A 20,153-nucleotide genomic window follows, 5' to 3' on the forward strand; every position below is an offset into this window, starting at 1 on the left:
TTTCAAATAATAGTGACCCATTTTTTTTATAATTTATACTACAAAATAAATGTAACATTATAAAATATTAATCAATTTAAATATTTTTATATTTATATTAGTATATAAAATAAAAAAAAAAATTATTACTTATTAACACATGTAAAGAGTCAGGTATTTTGGTACCCGATACGTCGGGTATGGATATTCGGGGCGGGAATTAGAGTACCCAAAAATATATTGGGTCGGATTTTGGATAGACATTTAGAAGATTTTTGGGTTTGGATACCCGGTTTTTTCGGGTCGGGTATCCACGGATACCCGTATTCCCACCCCTAAAGATGATCCATTGCTAAAAATGGAAACACTTTATCTCTATTTTATTCTCTTGACTTGAGGTCCATTTCCCTAAAAAAAAAGTTACTATTAAAAGGAAAATGTTTTGGAGACATAATGTCTCCAAGCCATAATTCTTAAAATGGTAAGTATATATTATATTATATTTTTAATTAAATTTATATTTTATATATGTACTTTATTAACCCTACATTAATTTGTTTACTAAATACACCTATTTAAGGATATAAATTTTGATTATGCATAGATGATGCATGCATTTAATAACATGCTGCAATCATCTAATCGTTTAAAACATGATTGGATAACTTTTTTTATATATGCCCATTTTAATGCATTTACTTAAAGATATTTCTTTAAAATTTTAAATATTAATTTTATTAGCTTTATATATTTAGTGTACATTTTGTCTACAAATAAAATAAGATTTACCAGCAAACAAATAATTTCAGACTTCTTAATGAATTAGTCTTTATAAATGTGAATTTAAATAATTTTTAACAAATAATTAGAGTAATAAAATATAAATAATTAGTTATCTAATATTTTTGAACTGTAAATACTTAGAGTTACTATAACATGTGACAAAAAATAATTACTTTGTAATTATAATACTATAATCTTCAATATTGATAAACTTATTCTTTTAATCACTTTTTATTCACAATAATCTTTAAAAATAATAAAGTTTTTAGCTCACTTTAATATAACACCCAACACATTAAAATTTGATAATACTATATTATATATTAATACTACTAATTAAGCGAGTATATGGTTTTGATTTTAAGAATTCTCTAGTTCTAATTTTTTATTTTTTTATTTTGATTTTTTTAAATTCTTAAATCTTGGACCATTACAGTTGAACCTCGATAAAATCATATGTTCTTATATCATTTATTTCATATTTTACATATGTTAAAATATTTAATTATAACATGCAATAAATTAAATTTGATACATGGTGTACGAATGCTAATTGAGTCTAGTGTTTATGATTTTAAGTTTAATTCTTTATTTTACAAAATTATAATTTCTTTAATTTATAATTTTTGAAAGATTATGTTTAACAGTGATCAATAAATAATCTCATACTAATAAGTCATAGCTCATCTAATTAATATTTTTAAAATATGTAATTAATATTAAAAATATGTCTGTATGGACCATTATCTTAGCTCAAATAACTATAGCATGCTATAAACTAAAATTTAATATAGGATATAGTATTCATTAAGTTTACAGTTCTGATTTTAAGATATTCATAATTTTAATTTTAATTTTTTATCCAAAATTTCAGTTTCTTAATTCTTAATTTTTGGAACGTTACGCATAATCTCAATTAAAAAAATTATATGTATGTTCTTAACTCAACTATATTTTAAATATATACAATTAATATTTTCTTTTTTATAGCTCGTTGCACAATTCTTTAATATTTTAATGTTATAGTTCATATTTTCTCTTTTTTTTAATAAAATATTAAAGTTTTTAACTAAATTCACTATATCATGAAACAAAGTAAAATTTTATCGTGTTAATACTAATTGAGTATGTGGTTTTGATTTTAAAATTTTCATAAGTTTGATAGTATTAATTTTTTACGTTCCAAAATTTTATTTTTTTAAAAAAATATTACAATTCGATTAAAAATATAAACACATGTTCTTAACTTATATATTTAACATTTTAAAGCTACATATTTAATATTCCCTCTCTCTTTTTTTTGCAAATATTAGAATTCCTAACTCTAAACAAATAATACTCCGCACTATCTTATAATATTAGCAGAGTTTATGATTCTTATTACTTTTAATTATTAATCAATTAGTAGTAGTTGACATGTGGTATATTAAAATAATCTAAAATGAGAAAAGTAGATTCATCCAATTATTTTTGTATTAAATTAATAATTTCTTTGATTTTTAACATTTAAAACGATAGATTTGAATCTGAATAAAAATTAATTGTATTTTCTTAACTCATCTATTTAATATTTTAAAACTATATAGTTATATTAAAATATTAGACGCCCTAGCTTAATTAAATAAAAAATATTAAATTTAGTTAAAAGCAAAGAAAAATTACAAAAAAATTGAAAAGATAATGAAAAAATAGTATATTATTTTATTATATAAACCAATCTGAATAAGATAAATGTTTAATTTTTTACATATTTTTTCATATACTATTAAATGAATGATTTCATTGTTACTACATTGACAAAATGTTTCAGAAAATTTAAGGAAAAAAAATAAGTTATGAAAGAATAGCGCAACGTAAAATATATTTGAAAAAGCATATGATGCTATTTAAGTAATCAAATTATTTTACAATTAAATATAATAATTTAGTTATATAGTGTGTTAATTAATAATGGTAATCTAAATTACTGATTTTTTAATTATTTGTTTTAAAAATTTACACGACAAAAATGGTTTTGATTGAAAAAATTTTAAATTCATTACCCTCGTTGCATGATTAAGTTTATCTCCAATTAACATATATGCATTTAGATAAGAATAATTAATTTGGTTAAATTTTCCTTAATTAGGTATATATCTATTTAATACTTTAATGTTAGGGTAAATTAGTCACAATGTTATTATGGCTTGGAGACATTATGTCTCTAAATCACTACTCCTATTAAAAATAGAAGTGTTATTTTTATAAGATATTACAAATATGAAAGTAAAAGACAACATATATATCATTGAAAAACTGATAATGCACTTTAATTTGACAAAACAAACATGAGGATGAAAATGATGATAGCACACGGTGTATAACACTGAATTTTGAATGTGTCAATTATTGGAAGAAGCACACGTCGATCTAATTAACCCATTTGCACCCGTTAATGGTTGGATATCGCCCATTCTGATCATGGCTGCGGCGAAATCCAATTTGAATCTGTCAGCACTGTTGATGTATTCCTGCGCAATGCTGTTGGTGAGTTGTTGGCTGAAAAGAACTTGATCCGATTCCAGCAGACCTCTCCCACGCTGCAGATTCCTAAAGTAATTGTTGTCGAAATCGGTCGGTGTCACCTCATCCAACGGCGCCAGATTGTCGTCGCCGCCGGTTTGAGGGCAGTCGCTCTGCCGCATCCTCACAAATTCCGGGTCGAGGCCCTGGGTGTTGTAGATCCGGTCCCGGAATGTCACACATCGCGCTTGCCCAATAGTTTTAGCCCCTGCAAGAATTTCCATAAATTAAATGTTGAAATTGAAAAATATGAAAAACCCTAGTTTTTTACCTGACAAAGCAACCATATGCGTTTGGTTTAGGTTTTTGTTTGCAAATTTGGTGATTAGGGTTTGCAGAGGATCATTGCCCCTAGGAAGATCGTTTTCAGCAACATCAATGGTGGCGGCCAAGGGGGAATCCCTCCTCCCTAGATTCACTATCCACGAAGGCCCTCCAGCCGCCACCGTTGCATCACGCGCAGCCACTGCCAGCACGTCCGCGCACGACACCACACCGGGGCATATCGCCTCCACTGCTTGCTTCGCGGCTTCCACCACTTCGAACCCTCTAACAGAATTGGCATTCTGCACTGCAGCTCTTTCTCCGCTCTCATCTTCCAATAGGATTGATGCGTCACACCCCTAATTATTTACCAAAATACTCTATAATTAATTATAATAAATGTAAATTACTTATAAGAAAGAATATTAGATGAATGAGATACCTGAACGAAGCAATCGAGGAAGTGGAGGCGAATAAGGGAGGCCGCCATCCTCTGCTCGTTGGCCACGGCCCTCGTGATGTTCAAACGGATTGTACTCAGCGCATCGGCGCATGTAATGTCGTAGAACGTCGAAGATAATTGTGCGTCGGATGGCACGATCAAGAGTACTATAGTAAGTGTTGCAAAATAGTAATAATGGTTGGATGAGATCGTCATCGTGTTACGTATGTGTATAATATGATGTTGAGTGTTACCAACAAGTTAGGAAGAATACTTGTGATTTTGATGATTGAAGAGATTGTTAATTGGCTCAATTTATAGAGGAAAATAATTTGAATGATGGAAATGCCGTAAAACGAGACTTGTTCTTGCATGGCCGACTCATTTTTTCTACATACTCCCTCCGTCTCAAGATAGTTGGGATATTTCATTTGTACAGGATTTAATAAATTGATAAATCGATGTGTTAAAGGTTAAAAGTGGAGAGAGTAAATAAAGAAGATGAATTTTTTAATAATGAAATGACTCAATTACTTTGGAACAATAAATAAACATACGACTCAACTATCTTGAAATGGAGATGCGTTGACAGACACAGTAGAGAGCCTTTCCCAATTCTTTTTTTTTTTTTTTCTATTTTGATTGTTTTTTTTTTCAAAATTTTGGAATACTATTCTTAACCCATCCCAAATTAGTGATGATATACACCAAATAATTAAAAATTGAAAGTTAAAAAGATGCTCAAGTTGGTATTTAAATTTCAAAGAATAGTAAAAATGGCTGCCAACTTATTTGGGGAAGAAGATGATTAACTAAAAGACAAAAAAAAAAACTAAAATAATAATATAATACTTCATTATATTGAAAACGTGTGTGGAGATTCGTTCCACTCTTATATTTATTATATATATTGGCCTATGATTATATTCTATAATTTCTCAAATCATGAGGCTATGGGAAGTGATCAACCACTCCGTTAGGTAGAACTTTTTTTAAAAAATTAGTAGCAAAATATAACGAGAATCTTGGTAACTAATTATATACTCCAGGTGATTATAGCAAAAAATTGTTTTTTACTAATCATACTTGTTTTATTATGAGAAATTAAGATATAAAATATATACATTGATATATTTTGGTAAGATACGTGTACTCTCCTTGAAATAAAAGTCTATAAAATCTAGTATCTTCCCAAGAAGAGGAGTACAGTATATAGTAGAAACCCTACTAGAAAAATTTTCGGTGTCCGCTGGATGTAGTATTGCAATATTTTCAAATGCCAACTTTTCCTTAAACTGTTTTTCTTTGCTTTAAAAATTCTAATTAATCCCACCACGAGTTGCGACGTTCTATAAATTAGAAGATTAATAATAAAAGCATATATGATATTTCAAATAAATTGTACATGGTCTAAATTGTACATGGTCTCCACTCATTAAGTGTATTATTGGAGTTGAAAATTCTCTAGAACACTTATTCAGAATCAGCTTTTTTGTTATAGATACTCCCTTCATCCCACAAAAGATATCACACTTATGGGACAGTACAAGATTTTAAAAGGTTTTGTTTTGCGTATTAAATAGAAAGAGCAAATATAATTTTAATATTTATATAAGAGAAAACTTTTTTCAAAAATGGAAATGTGACATTTTGGACAAACTAAAAAAATGTGACATATATTATGAGACTGAGACTGGGGAGTATATTACTTTGTATGCATATGTAGACTAATCCATGTCAATTAAAATATATAATTACAAGTGGACTTTCATTTTATTATACGACTTTGTTATATATAAAAGAAAGCTTACAGCAAATGATATGGATCTTGATACAGATATTTGTTCTACTTCATTTGATTTCCTTCATAGAATATCTTTTATATTATTTTTATTATTGATTTTTATAAGTTGTTAGGATTATATTTGATTTAGTTTATAAGGATTTGATTTAGTTTTCTTATTTTAGTAGATACTTTTGTACCACAAGTTTTATAAATATGTATGGAATATTTAATTATAATTATAAAGAATGAAGAAATCTAGAATATCTTTTGTACTATTATTTTTATTACTTACGGGATTTCAATAAGTTGTTAAGATTATATTTGGTTTAATTTGTTAGGATTTAATTTAGTTTCCTTATTTTAGGAGATCTTTTTATACCATATATTATAAATATGTGTGAATTATTTAATTATGATTAAAAAGAATTAAGAAATAAAATATTATTCTCTTTCAACGGTTAAAAACTGATTCCTCACCTATTTATAATATGTGTGGAATATTTCTATATGAAAAATGAAGAATTAAAATTTTGATCTCCTTCTCACTCAACGGAAGGGAGAATAAGATTAATATTTTCATTTTTCTTTTTTCATTTTTCATTTTTCTAAATCATAAAGAAATGCTCCATACATATTCTTAATAGATGTATTATGTGTTTTACAAAATGATTTCCTAAAAATTAAAGAAACTAAATCAAATCCTAAAAAATTAAATTAAATATAATCCTAACAATTTCTAGAAATAAAATATAAAAATAGTACAAAAGATATTCTAAATTCATGCATGAAATTAGATGAAGTAGAATAAATATTTGTATATTTGTATCAAGATCGAGAGAATCGATCCCCTGCTGTAGGAGAATAACATTGCACTAAATATTGTGCCTCAAACGACGTAGTTTTACATCAGTTTCTTTTCCTATTCACGACAACATCTTACTTAATGCAATTTTGTACTCCTTTTATCTTTTTTCCTTTCCTTCCTTTCCTCATATCTTTTACGTCATCTTTGTCATTGCTTATTATACTACTAATATTGGAAATTTGGGCTTCCACGTAACTAATTTAATGTGTATGGCTTTCTTTCAGTTGCCCAATTAAAATGATATATTAAAGATTAAAATTTGGACTAAAGTGTATTTATTTATTATGGAAATAAGTGTAGATACCAATTTGTGATTTTCTATTTGATAAGGGACCGAATAAAAAATAAAGGGTCTTATATTTATGAAAATATAATATTAGAGTTATGGTCTCCAGACGTCAGAAGAATATTCGATATTTTTGTATTCTCTCGTCAGCCTATTGCGAAGAATGTCTTTGATCGTTTGGAAGATCCATAGCCGCTGCAAAGCAATTCCACCGTTTAATTCTAGATGGATCAAGGTACGCTTCCGCTTTATGGTTTATGCTCCTTCTTCATCGTTCTTGATCAAATCATCATAGAAAACTTTATGTAATTGTTCATTCAATTATTCTAATAACCAACTCTTTGCTTATTCCGCCAAATTTACTTTCTCTAACATAAGCTAATTTAGAAAATCGAACTTCAAAAATAATAATACCCAATTAATTGTTGACATTATAGTAGTATATAATAGAAGTATAGAACGATACTTCAATGAACCTAAATAGAAAATACAATTGAAGCACACATGAGGTGTTAATTTTTTTTTTTATCATGCGGTGTTGCTATTAGACGCGTCTCCATCCATTAACAGAATATAAGATTTAAATACATAAAAAAACATATATAACAATTATTCCCAATTAAATACGTATTTAATTTTTCTTTAAGAAATTAAATTTCTTAAATGCCTCAATATGATTTGATAAATTAGTTTTTCTTTAAATAATAAATTTGGTGGAAGAAGGTAGTAAAAGTTGAAAAAATAAATGTTCCATAATGCAAAGAAAAAAGAGGAAAGTAAGGGATTAAAAATAATAGTATCATTATTAGTGAAAGAAACTAATGTAAAACTATGCGTTTGAGGCGCAACATTTGGTGCTTTGTTATTCCCCCACAATCAGGGGGATCCTCCCCACCAAATATATGTGCAAATTATCTGTTGACAGTTTAGATGATGAGAATGATTATGAGTACATTATAGGAGGGATGAAACAAAATAATCGAATCAATAAAGTGAAAAATATGAATCTTTGTGTGCAACTTTTGTTATTCAAACATGCTAGTATACCAAAAAAAATCAAGAAATATTAAAAAAAAAAAAATCCACGAAGTTTGGTCAAATTCGGATCCATCCTATAACTTTCAAAAATGGCCGATAAAATCATGACTTTGATGAATTTTTTATTTGTCCCATGGATTTGAATTTGGGAAGAAATAATATGACGTGGCCACCAGAAACTTACAACGTGGACTCAATATCAATATTACTTTGTGAGGGTGGCGATATAGATTAAAGTTTTAGAGAGTTTTCAAAAATTCGTTTACACTGCGAGCATTTAAAGCTCACCTCCCTTCTTCTCTCTTTTGCGAATCATGTAGCGAGGTATTTCGCCCGTTGGGCAGCTGCGCATGTCAAGTTACCATTAAAGTTAGAGTGGTATAAGTGGCATTTTTAGAGTTGAGGATTTTTTATATGTATAATTGAAAGGTTTTCGTTAGAGGAGGTTTGCTAATTATGTAATAATGATGTGTCAGTTGTTATGGTTCAAGGAAAAAAAATACTAGTAATACATTGGTAGATAGACAAGTTCTTAATAAGAGATTAAGCGCATCAAAGTGTGACTCCATTTATTTGATTTAATTAATCGAGTAAGGGGTGTTATATATGTAAATTAGAGAATTAACTTTTTGAAAGCGCGCGATAGCAAATTAATGCTATTACTACTGTATTAAAATAGTGTGCAAATTGCAGAATATACAGGAAACTAAGGGCGCATCTCACTCGACTCGGTCATTTGCATTTTGTCTCGTTGTTCATTTCAAATCATGTGCATATACACGTTCAACTGTTAGTGACCCACATTTTGAATGGGTATGGAGCCGATCAGTGGTGTATCTAGAGTTTTTGATTTGGGGTACGAATTATACGACAAATAATTACTCCCTCCATCCCGGATAATTCGTCCCAGTTTTCCATTTCGGCATGTCCCACATAATTTGTCTCATTTCACTTTTACCATTTTTAGTAGTGGACCTCATATTCCACTAACTCATTCATACTCACATTTTATTATAAAACTAATATATAAAGGTAGGACCCACATTCCACTAATTTTTTCAACCCATTTTTCATTACAATTCTTAAAACCCGTGCCCGGTCAAAGTGACCCGAATTATCCGGGACGGAGGGAGTATTATAAATAAAATTATATTGATTATAAAAATAATTTATATCGTAAGAATTTTTTATATGAATTACGAGTTATACTAAAAATAATACTTCATCCTCCCACTTTAGGAGTCCCGGTTTACCATTTTAGTATGTCCCACATTAGGAGTTTCGGTTAAAATATTTCATAAAAGCCAATAGGCCCCACATTCCACTAACCTTATTTCATTCATACTTTATTTTAAGATTAATATATAAAAAGGGACTTACATTCCACTATCCTTTTTCACAAACTTTTCTTTACATTTTTTAAAACGCGTATCGAATTAGGACTTCTAAAATTGGACAGGGGAATATTACCTAAAATGTTAAAAATAAGAATTTCATATTAAAAAATAAATGCAATAAAAAAAGAAGATTTTTTTTTATTTGAAGTACAAGTTACATTGCTTAAAATGATAAAAAAATAGAGTATCAATATAATAAATAAAGCAATTAAAATAAATGAAATAACAAACATAATAGGGAAAATCAAAATAATTAAAGTATAGTAAACAATCCTAATATCTATAGGAGTGCAAATTTTACCTAACTAAAAAATTAATTACTGGAGTACTACATTACAAAAACGAAAAATGTTAGTAGGGGTGCAAATAATTAACTAACTAAAAAAAACTAATTACCACATACTGTAACAAAAATGAAAATGTAGTACAGAAATAAAAAAAAGTATTCAAACAAAAACATAATTAAAACAATGAAAAGGAGAATGCATAACAAAAATGAAAATGTTGAGTATAGAAATGAAAAAGTAGTTTTCATAAATCAAAAAGTAAAAGAAAAGGAAAATAAAAGTTAAAAGGTCCAGCGGGGAATAGAACTCGGAGCAGTTGAGAGACATAGAGCAGTTGAGAGACATTATGAGCGTCGGACCACTGGAACACCAAGGTTCAGTACAAAGTACCAATAAATGTAGGGGTAACTGCTTTTAAAGAACCAATTTCCATGAATTTCGGTTTTTTTCCACGAACTTTAAAAAGTTCGTGTAATGTCACGAACTTTATTGTCGGTTGTCATTTTCCCATATCAGGTTTTCCGTACAGATTCAAACTGTTCGTTGCCTATTAAGACAATGTCCAAATTCTTTTATATCTTACTATCGTTATCTTCGTCTTTGAAATAGCTTTGCGTGGGTACCTTGTACGCCTCAATCAGAACTCGAATGAAGAAGTTATGGCTATTTGATGAAGGCTGCGACCTTGTACTATCATAATGGCCATAACTTCTTCATCCGAGTTCCGATTGAGGCGTACAAGGTACCCACGCGAAGCTATTTTAAAGACGAAGATAAAGATAGTAAGATAAAAGAATTTGGACATTGTCTTAATAGGAAACGAACAGTTTGAATCAGACCGGAAAACCTGACATTGGAAAATGGCAACCGACAATAAAGTTCGTGACATAAAAAGTTCGTGGGAAAAACCGAAATTCATGGAAAGTTGGTGACTTTAAAAGCAGTTACCTCATAAATATATTATTAATATCACAAATTTTGGGGTATAGTTATCACAAATTTTGGGGGTATAGTTGTACCCCCTTGTTCCCACTTGCATACGCCACGGAAACTGACACGGTCCATTGTAATTTGTCGTCGATTTTAATACTTGTATTAGTATGAGTCATTTTAATTATGCTGTACATTAGTGGAATATAATATATTTCCATACTAAAGATATATTGATTTTAAGAACATCAAGTTTTACGGAGCGGATCACCTCATTCAAATAATACACCATTTCATACTACACTAATAAAATAATGACATGTGGATATTTTTTAAATTAATAAAATAAAAGACTAAAAGATTAATCATCATACACCAACATTTTAATTAATCAAACCAATAAATAAACGTACTTCCAATAAATAAACCAAGTCATCAATGCAAATTTTCGAGCTGCTCATTTTCTGATCATTCTTGAAACACCATTATTGTTCTTGAAATTCCACTTTCACTTTGTTATTTATCATTCTTTTATTTTTCCCCCTTTTTCTTCAGAACCAAGTAACTTTAACCCCAATAGAAATTCCACTCTGATGTTTTTTAATTGTGATTGTTCATCCTGTCTATGATAAATTTGTATTCAGAAATACAGAAAGGAATCAATATAAACTAAAGTTATAATTACAAGAAATTAATAATATAATCCGTATTAATTGAGGAAGAATTTGAAAAAAAATAAAATCAAAGCCCTAATCACCAAAAAAACATTCATTTCAAAATTATGAATCCCTCTAATTAAAATAAAACCCCATTCTTCCATCTCTGATTTCATCCATCCCATCCATGCCATAAATTTAGATTTTGTCGAGCTACTGAAAATTGAAAAACTAGCAGCAGCAGCAGAAGGCAGCGAGTGAAGAGAAAGAAAATAATTCAGTTGTTTTTCAGCTTAATATTCACTGAAATGGCGCTGATTAAAAAATATCCATATGTCATTATTTTATTAGTGTAGTATGAAATGGTGTATTATTTGAATGAGGTGATCCGCTCCGCAAATCTTAATCTGAATATTGAGCTCCATGACTTAAACAAAATTTTGCTTTATTTCTATTGCAAAATCACTAATTAGTGTTACAGATATTTCATCAAAAATATCTTATATTTTATAATAGTGCAAATCTCATATTGTAGCTTAATTTTCTAGAGTTTGAATTTATTAAAAAATATATTCTTTTATTCGAAGACTGACCTTAGATACTGGTTATCTAATACTTACACCACTAGCGATAAAGTGCAACTTGTTTCTAAATTTAATTTTGTTTAGTGAGATATTCCCATTAAATATATCATATTGCTATTTTAGATTATCACTCGTTAAATATTTTATTTCATATATGCAAATCCTTCTACTTTAATTGTTTATTTCAATAGATCCTTATATAATTTTTTCGTTTTAGTAAATCCTTGTACTTTTATATTCGATATATTTCAATCCTTATTTAACAGACTGTTAACTTTGTTATAACATCATATGTTAATTATTTAAATATATTCCATCTAATATCCTACTCGAAAAATATGAAGATAACATAAATTAAAAAAAAAAGATAAAAACAAAAAACAGAAAAACTAAAGAATCCAATTTGACGAGGCGTTGCCGGGGCAGAAGACGGTCAATCCGCCCTCCACATTGTCCTCGAATGTCTTCTCAGCTGGATTCGCGAGCAGCGTCTCGGCGAAGATTTTGCAGCCGTGCTTCGACATGAGCGCGGTGATGTTGATCTGGCTGGGGCGGGGGGCGAGGGCCTCGGTCTCGGGGGATGAATCGACGAGATCTGGATAACGGAGATGTTGTAGGGAATTGCGTCGATTGATTTGACGAAAGTGGCGGAGATATCGCCGCCGTTGTCCTGGGGGAGAAGCCGACTTTGCTGGCCTTGAGGTCGGTGATGTTGACGAAGCCGGCGGATCCGGTGGCGGAGCCGGTAGCCTGGAACATGGTGGCGGCGAGGGCGGTGCCATCGGTGATCTGGTGGAGCTTCCTGGCGTCAAGTAGTCAAGGAGTACGTGGAGGGAGAGGACGTTTTTTATGGCGCCAAGGGAGAGGTGCTTGGAGGGACATGGCGGCGTTGTCGACGGCGCAAACGTTGATGGTCTTGTGGCGGTTGATCTCGGGGGCGAGCTGGGTGACGGTGAGGTAGTGGTTGAAGGTGGAGAAGTCGGAGTCTTTTTCGAGAATGCGGGTGATGTTGTGGGCGGCGGTGGGGGAGGCGAGGGAGAGGACCGCCGCCGCGGCGAGGAGGAGCTGCATTGTCGGCGGAGATTGCGAAGCGGAGAAAGAAGAAAGGTGAGCGAGTGAGTGAGTGTGTGTGTTTTGTTATTTTAAGTTTTTTTGTTTTTTATTTTTATTTATGTAGTCTTCGTATTTTCGAACTAGGATATTAGATAGAATATATTTAAATAATTAACATATGACGTGTTATTTTATAACGGAAAAGTTAACGATTCCGTTAAATAAGGATTGGAATATATCGAATATAAAAGAACAAGGATCTTACTAAAACGAAAAAATTGTATAAAGACCTATTGAAATAAACAATTAAACTACGGGGACTTAGGGTGTCTCCACCGGCGGCCGTCCCGTTCTCCCGTCGGCGACGTCCGACCGGACGTCCGCCATAGTGAGCGGGACGTCCGCCCACGCCCGTCCCGAGTGCCCCTGCGATGGGCTCGCCCCTCGCGTTGATGTCCGACCGGACGTTCGCCACTGTGGCGAAGGTCGGACGTCCGACATTTTTAATTTTTTTTTTAATAAACTCTAGAAATAGGGTCCCCCCAACTTCATTTCATTCACACCACTTGTGTTACAAGTTTCTCTCTCTAAATATACAAATTTCATTTCTACTACAATGGAGTACAAATTATGTAATTTTATTTTTAAACTATGTTTTTTTTTAAATTATGTAATTTTTTTTAATTATGTAATTTTTTTTAATGTAATTTTTTTAAATGAAGTTTTCGAATTTCCCGTATTTCGTTTCGACGTATTAATAATTGCGTAAATTTTTAGTCCGTAAATTGAATAATTGTGGGAAGGGCTAGTGGAAGTCCTAGTGGGAAGTCCTAGTACAGTGGGAAGAGCTAGTGATGTAGCAGTGGAATGGGAAGAGCTAGTGCTGACGTGGCATGCAGTTTTTATGGGAAGGGCTAGTGGAGGTCCTAGTGGGAGGGGTGCCACCGGAGACACCCTTAGGGATGTGTTTTGCCTTTCATTTATAATATTTTAGTGTGAAACACATTTTTATTATAAATTAATATAAATACATAAATAGAATTTCATTAATCTTTTTCATATATTTTTATATAATATTTTTTGAATAATTTATGATGAACTTAAATTAGATATTTATTTATAGACGAAAGGAATATATCAATTAGGTTTTATTTTAAAAAACTTTTTGGCCCCGTTTGTTTGTCAGGATTCTTACAGGGAAAGTAATCTGATTCCTTGAATTTTAAAATACTGTGTTTGTTTCAATTAATAAGAAAACAAGGAAAGTAAAGTGATTCCTAAAATTAGGGAAAGTTAGTGGAATTTTGGGATTATGATTCCTCAGTCCAAAGCTGTTATTCTTTTTCCCTGATTTGAGGATTTTGAACAATACGGAAAAAAAGATATCTTCTTTTTAATTCTATCGATTTCTCTTCTCCATTATTTATCTCTACTGAATTTTTTTCCTCCTCCTTCATATCTCTGCCGATTTTTTTCTCTCGGTCACCGATTTCTCCTCCGTATCTCACCTCTATTGAGTTTTGTTCTCCCTTTCGATCTTTCAATTTCATGGTTATCTACTAAAATTCTTGATTAACATCAACAAATTTATGGTTTGCTATATATGTAGTTTTATATAGTCAAAAACGAGAACAGGGGTAGCAAAATTAAAACAGTAGCCGACCACAGAAATTCTTGGAGTCGGCCGTCTGAGGTTGAAACAACTTATATGTGATTTCCCAATTAAATTAGGAAGAATGATAAAGAATATATGTGGGGAGTAAATTGTAATTAGCCATCACAATGTTGATTGTCTGATCTTCATTTTGGAGAAGCATGTTTAGGCTTTGCAAACGAATTTGCTTTCAACTTTAACTTATAATCAGATTCTTTGGTCTCCCAAGATAATTTTTGATATCTTTCACACTACTTGAATCAACTGCACTAGTTTGTATAGTTGAGCTCCTTTTCAAGCTCATGCTTTGCTAGATAAATATTCACGTTGTATAAAATGATGAAAACTAAAACCCAATTAATAATACATTGTATAAAGTTATATTAGTAAAATATATTGAAGTATAATATTGATAATATATATTTAGCATGTATTTATAATAAATTAATTATTATATATTTTAATTTAATGTTTAAATTAAGTATAAAAAAATCCTGACATGTTTCAAACATATGAAAGTAAAGTGACCAGGAATTATATTCCTATTAATTTTACTTTCTTGACAAACAAACGAGGCCTTTATGATTCTTCTTTCTCTTCTAGTTAATTGTACTCGTTATCTTTACCTTGAGTCCGTACATAAAAGGAGAAAAAAAATTAGATTTACTTCTTTTTATTTGACAATATACTATTTGGATGGCACATATTTTCTACTCCTTTCGTTTATGAAAATTTGTCACATTGATTTTCTGCATTCGTTATAAAAATGGGTCAGATTTTTACTTATTTGATAATAAGTAATTAAAGTGGAGAAAAAGTAAAATAAGAGAGACAATAATATAGAAAAAACTCTTATTTATATTATTCTTTCTTATTTTACCCTCTTTACACTTTAACTATCTATTACTCCCTCCGTCCCATAAAATTATATGAACTTTCCATTTTCATCCATCCCACAAAATATGTGCATTCCGTTTTTGAAAAGTTATTATCAATTTAATAATGTAGGTCTCACTATCCACTAACACTACTTTAACTATCATTCTCCTCTTCTCTCTTACTTTACCATATCATTCTCATCTTCTCTCTTACTTTACTAATTTTGTCTTAATTCTCGTGTCATACCTAATGCCCATATTTTTATGGGACGGAGGGAGTATTATTTTTCTAAAATGAGTGCAGAAAATGAAAAGTGACAAATTTTCAGGGACGGATGGAGTAATATATAATTAGGAAAATACTTCCCCCCGTCCCATAAGAATATGGACAATTGATATGGTACAATAATTAAGACAAAATTGGTAAAGTAAGATAGATGAGGAGAGTAACAGTTAAAGTAGTATTAGTGGATAGTGTAACTCACATTATTAGTAGTGTTTAATGGTGATATAAGTTGTAAATAAGTTGATGTATAAGGGTAATGAATTGGGATAAATTTCCGAATATGGAATGCACACATATTTGTGGGACAGACGAAAATAGAAAGTACACATTTATATTTTTATGAGACAAAGGAAGTATAAGAAAAATAGAGATAAAAAGTGATTAAAATAGTACTCCCTCCATTCCACTGAAGATGACTCACTTTTCTTTTTGGTTTGTCCCAACCAAGATGACTCATTACTAAAATTAAAAACACCTTATCTCTGCTTCTCTACTTAACACTCAAAACAGATGTGCATAGAATCTCGTGCCGCCCAAGGAAGGGGCCATCTTCTTTGGGACGGAGTGAGTATTAGCTTGAAAAATAAAAGTGATTAAAATAATACTATTAATCCCTCCGTCTTACTGAAGATGACCCACTTTCCTTTTTTATTTTTCACAACCAAGTTGACTCATTACTAAAAATGGAAACATCAGTATTCTCTACTTTATTCTCTCTCTTACTTTACTCTCTCTACTTCACACACAAAATAAAGTTGTATAAATCTCGTATCGCCTAAGAAGGGGTCATCTTTTTTGGGACAGGGGAGTAGTATAGAATGAGGTCCATTTCACAAAAAAGAAAAATATTACTACTAAAAATAGAAAGTGTACTATTTTAATAATAATAATAATAATAATAATAATAATAATAATAAATACTATTCCCTCCGCTCCGCAGTAGTGGAGGTGTTTCTTTTCGGTACGCGATTTAAGAATAATTATGTTAAGTGAGGTGTTTCTTTTTGGCACGCGATTTAAGAATAATTATGTTAAGTGAGTTAAGTAAAAGAAGAATAGAGTAGGGAATTAAAAAGGTAGAAAGATGAAAAGAAATAAATTAAGAGAGTTAAATAAGTGAGAAGAAATATGTTCACTTTTATTAAAAAGAAAAATGACTCAATTACTATAGAACAACCAAAATGGCGAAATGACTATAGTATTATGAAACGGAGACAGTATAATTCTACGAAAGTAAAGACAACGTATGATTGAAAAACTGATAATACACTTTGACAAAACAAACAAGATTTACAGCACACGGTGTATAACAAGAAATTATTCGAAAACAGTGAATTTTGAAATGTGTTAATTATTGGAAGCACATGTCCTTCTAATTAACCCAGCTCCACCAGTTAATGGTTCGATATCTCCCATTTTGATCATGGCTGCGGCGAAATCCGAATAGAATCTGTCAGGATTGTCGATGTATTCCAGCACAATGCTGTCGGTCAATACTCTGCTGAATAGAACTTGATCCGATTCCAGCAGACCTCTCATATTATACAGATTCCTAAAGTAATTGTTGTCAAATCCGTTCGGGGTCACCTCATCCAACGGCACCAGATTTTCGTCGCCGCCGCTTTCTGGGCAGTTGCGCCGCCGCGCCATCGCAAATTCCGGGTCGATGCGCTCGTTGCCTTTGCCGTAGATCCGATCCCGGAATGTCACACATCGCGCCTGCCCAATCGTACGAGACCCTGCCAAAATTTCCATAAATTAAATGTTGAAATTAAAGATATCAAAACTCTAGTTCTTTACCTGACAAAGCAAGCATATCGCTTTCGTTTAAGTTTTTTTTCGCAAATTTGGCAATGAGGGTTTGGAGACGATCGGTGACGCAAGGAAGATCGTTTTCAGCAAGCGCTCTGGTGGCGGCAGCGGGGGAATCCCTCCTCCCTAGCTTCACTGTCCACGACGGCCCTCCAACCGCCACCGTTGCATCACGCGCAGCCATTGCCAGCACGTCCGCGCACGACACTACACCGGGGCATATCGCCTCCACTGCCTGCTTCGCGGCTTCCACCACTTCGAAACCTCTAATAGAATTGGCATTCAGCGATGCAGCTCTTTCTCCGCTGCCATTTTCCAATAGGATTGATGCGTCACACCCCTAATTATTTACCAAAATACTATATAATTAAGCATAACAAAATAAATTAATTACTAAAAGAAAGAATATTAGATGAATACCTGAACGAAGCAATCGTGGAAGTGGAGGCGAATAAGGGAGGCCGCCATCCTCTGCTCGTTGTTCACGGCCTGCCTGATGGAGGCCCGGATTGTACTCAGAGCATTGGGGCATGTATCGTCGTAGAAAGTCGAAGATAGTTGTGCATCGGATGGCACGATCAAGAGTATAGCAAGTGTTGCAAAATAGTAATAATGGTTGGATGAAATCTTCATCGTGTTTACGACTGTGTATATGATGTTGAGTGTTAACAAGAAGTTAGGAATGATGACAAGAGATTGTTAATTAGCTCAATTTGTAGGGACTTTTCTTTTGGTGGAATTTAAAAAATTGATGTATTATTGATTAAAGTTGAGAGAATAAAGTAAGCTGATAAATAAGAAGAGAAATAAAGTTTTTTCCAATAAAAATGAAATGACTCAAATTTGGAACAGTCCAAAAAGAAATAGACTCTATAACGGAATTGATTTGTCAAATGCCAACTTTTCCTTAAACCGTTTTTCGTTGCTTTAAAAATTCTAATTGGTCTCACACGAGTTGTCACGTTCTTTTAAATTAGAAGATTAATACGTGGTTCTCCACTCATTAAGTATATTATTGGAGTTGAAAATTCTCTAATAATCTTATTCTGAATCAGTTTTTGTGTTACTAGGCATATTACTTTGTAGTTAATTTGTACGCATAAAATCTGACTTCGACTAATCCATGTATAATGTCAATTAAAATATGTAATTACAAGTGGAATTTCATTTTATCATATTATTGTAAAGAAAGCTAACAGCAAATCATAGGGATCTTGATACAGATATTTATTCAACTTCATTTAATTTCCTCTATAATCTGAATATCTTTTATGCTATTCCATCCGTCCCATAAGAATATGCACTATTTCCTTTTTAGTCCGTCCCGCAACACTACAAAAAAAAACGTTGTTTTACTAGCACCAAAGTACTTGCTACTAAGCATATATGCTCGCAAAACGTCATTTTGCAAGCACTTTGTGAGTACAAGGGTGCTACCCATTTGACTCGTCACAAAAATTGAGAGAATTTTAGCAAGCACGTGCTGAAAATTTGCAAGCACATTGACTCGTGTTCGCAAAATGGCTTGCAAAAAATTGTGGTCGATTTAGTACATTGCAAGCATTTTTTGCTCGCAATACTTTCTCAATGTTGTCGCCAAATTCAACTTCAGCAAGCATTCTATTGTGCTGGCAAATAATTCCATTTTCTGACTTCATTTTGCGAGTTCTGCTGTGCTCCCTGTTAAGCATTTATTCGAAAATATTTTTCTATTAAATTTTTAAAAATTAATATTAAGATTTATTTTTCCAAATCATAGTATGAAATAACTCAATTGAATGCATAGATACAAAATATTATTTTACACTTAATTCAATTAGATCATAAATTTAGTTCAAATACTACTAGCTCCCACAGCTTAGTTCAAATACTACTAGCTCCCAAAATTTAGTTCAAATACTACTAGCCACTTCTTCTAGACTCTTGAACTTGCTGACTGAAGACCTTAACTAGTTCCTGCAATTCTTCGATCTCTTGATGCAATGGCTGTACTCGTCGCTCAAGAAGCTCATCAACCTGGTCAGTGCTAAGGCCAAACGAGTCGGAAGATGCATAGTCAGTAGCTCAGCTGGTAGCAAATGAAAAATACAAGCTTGTGCTTGCCCAAGGAATCTGTTTCCTTTTCTTTACCCTCCCAAAAAACTCGAGAAATATTGCATCGTAATCTGGATCTTCCTCTTCAGCCCTTGCCAAAACTCTCTCCTTCAAACAAACAAACAAACGTACAATAGCAAGCAATTAGCAAAAAGATAATTAATAAGCTAAACAGGTTTTATAATGTCAATAAAATTCACTGAAACAACCATAGCTTAATAAATCAGTAATCTACACTTTCGTGGCATTCAATACAAATGACGAAATAAATCTCATGAGATCTCGTTAACTGAGAGTATAACACCAATTCACCTAAATTGAAACAGGAAAGAAGTAAAACTCAAGAAGCAATTTCTATAGATCGAGCTACTCTTAACTAAAAAAAAAACATCTAGAAGCAGAGATTTTGAGGGTCTAAAGTTGCATCTCATTTATCAACTGAATCATCAGGCATCCAATTCAAAATTTCAAAGACTCCAAATTTTTCTTTCCAATCGACAATCTCAAATTCTCAATC

At 31.6% G+C, this 20,153-nt stretch overlaps 2 protein-coding genes and 1 pseudogene across 2 annotated transcripts; all 3 read right to left on the reverse strand.

Moving 5' to 3' along the window:
- Window positions 1-2,982: 2,982 nt before the first annotated feature.
- On the reverse strand, window positions 2,983-4,280 carry LOC125202392 (lignin-forming anionic peroxidase-like). The gene is made up of 3 exons (XM_048100782.1): window positions 4,031-4,280; window positions 3,596-3,947; window positions 2,983-3,532 (listed from the first exon to the last, which is right to left on the reverse strand). The coding sequence occupies exons 1-3, from the start codon at window positions 4,244-4,246 to the stop codon at window positions 3,144-3,146; spliced, it is 957 nt and encodes a 318-aa protein (XP_047956739.1). The 5' UTR covers window positions 4,247-4,280; the 3' UTR covers window positions 2,983-3,143.
- Window positions 4,281-12,200: 7,920 nt separating this feature from the next.
- LOC125197987 (fasciclin-like arabinogalactan protein 1) lies at window positions 12,201-13,019 on the reverse strand (annotated as a pseudogene).
- A 3,934-nt stretch (window positions 13,020-16,953) lies between these two features.
- On the reverse strand, window positions 16,954-18,206 carry LOC125202024 (lignin-forming anionic peroxidase-like). Its single transcript, XM_048100335.2, has 3 exons — window positions 17,963-18,206; window positions 17,531-17,882; window positions 16,954-17,469 (listed from the first exon to the last, which is right to left on the reverse strand). Exons 1-3 carry the CDS (start codon window positions 18,173-18,175, stop codon window positions 17,078-17,080), a joined length of 957 nt encoding a protein of 318 aa, XP_047956292.1. The 5' UTR covers window positions 18,176-18,206; the 3' UTR covers window positions 16,954-17,077.
- Between the last annotated feature and the right edge of the window lie 1,947 nt (window positions 18,207-20,153).

Source organism: Salvia hispanica, chromosome 2 (genome assembly GCF_029641045.1).
Source record: "Salvia hispanica isolate PSC_SH4W2 chromosome 2, Shi_PSC_v1, whole genome shotgun sequence".
Classification (NCBI taxonomy): Eukaryota; Viridiplantae; Streptophyta; class Magnoliopsida; order Lamiales; family Lamiaceae; genus Salvia; species Salvia hispanica.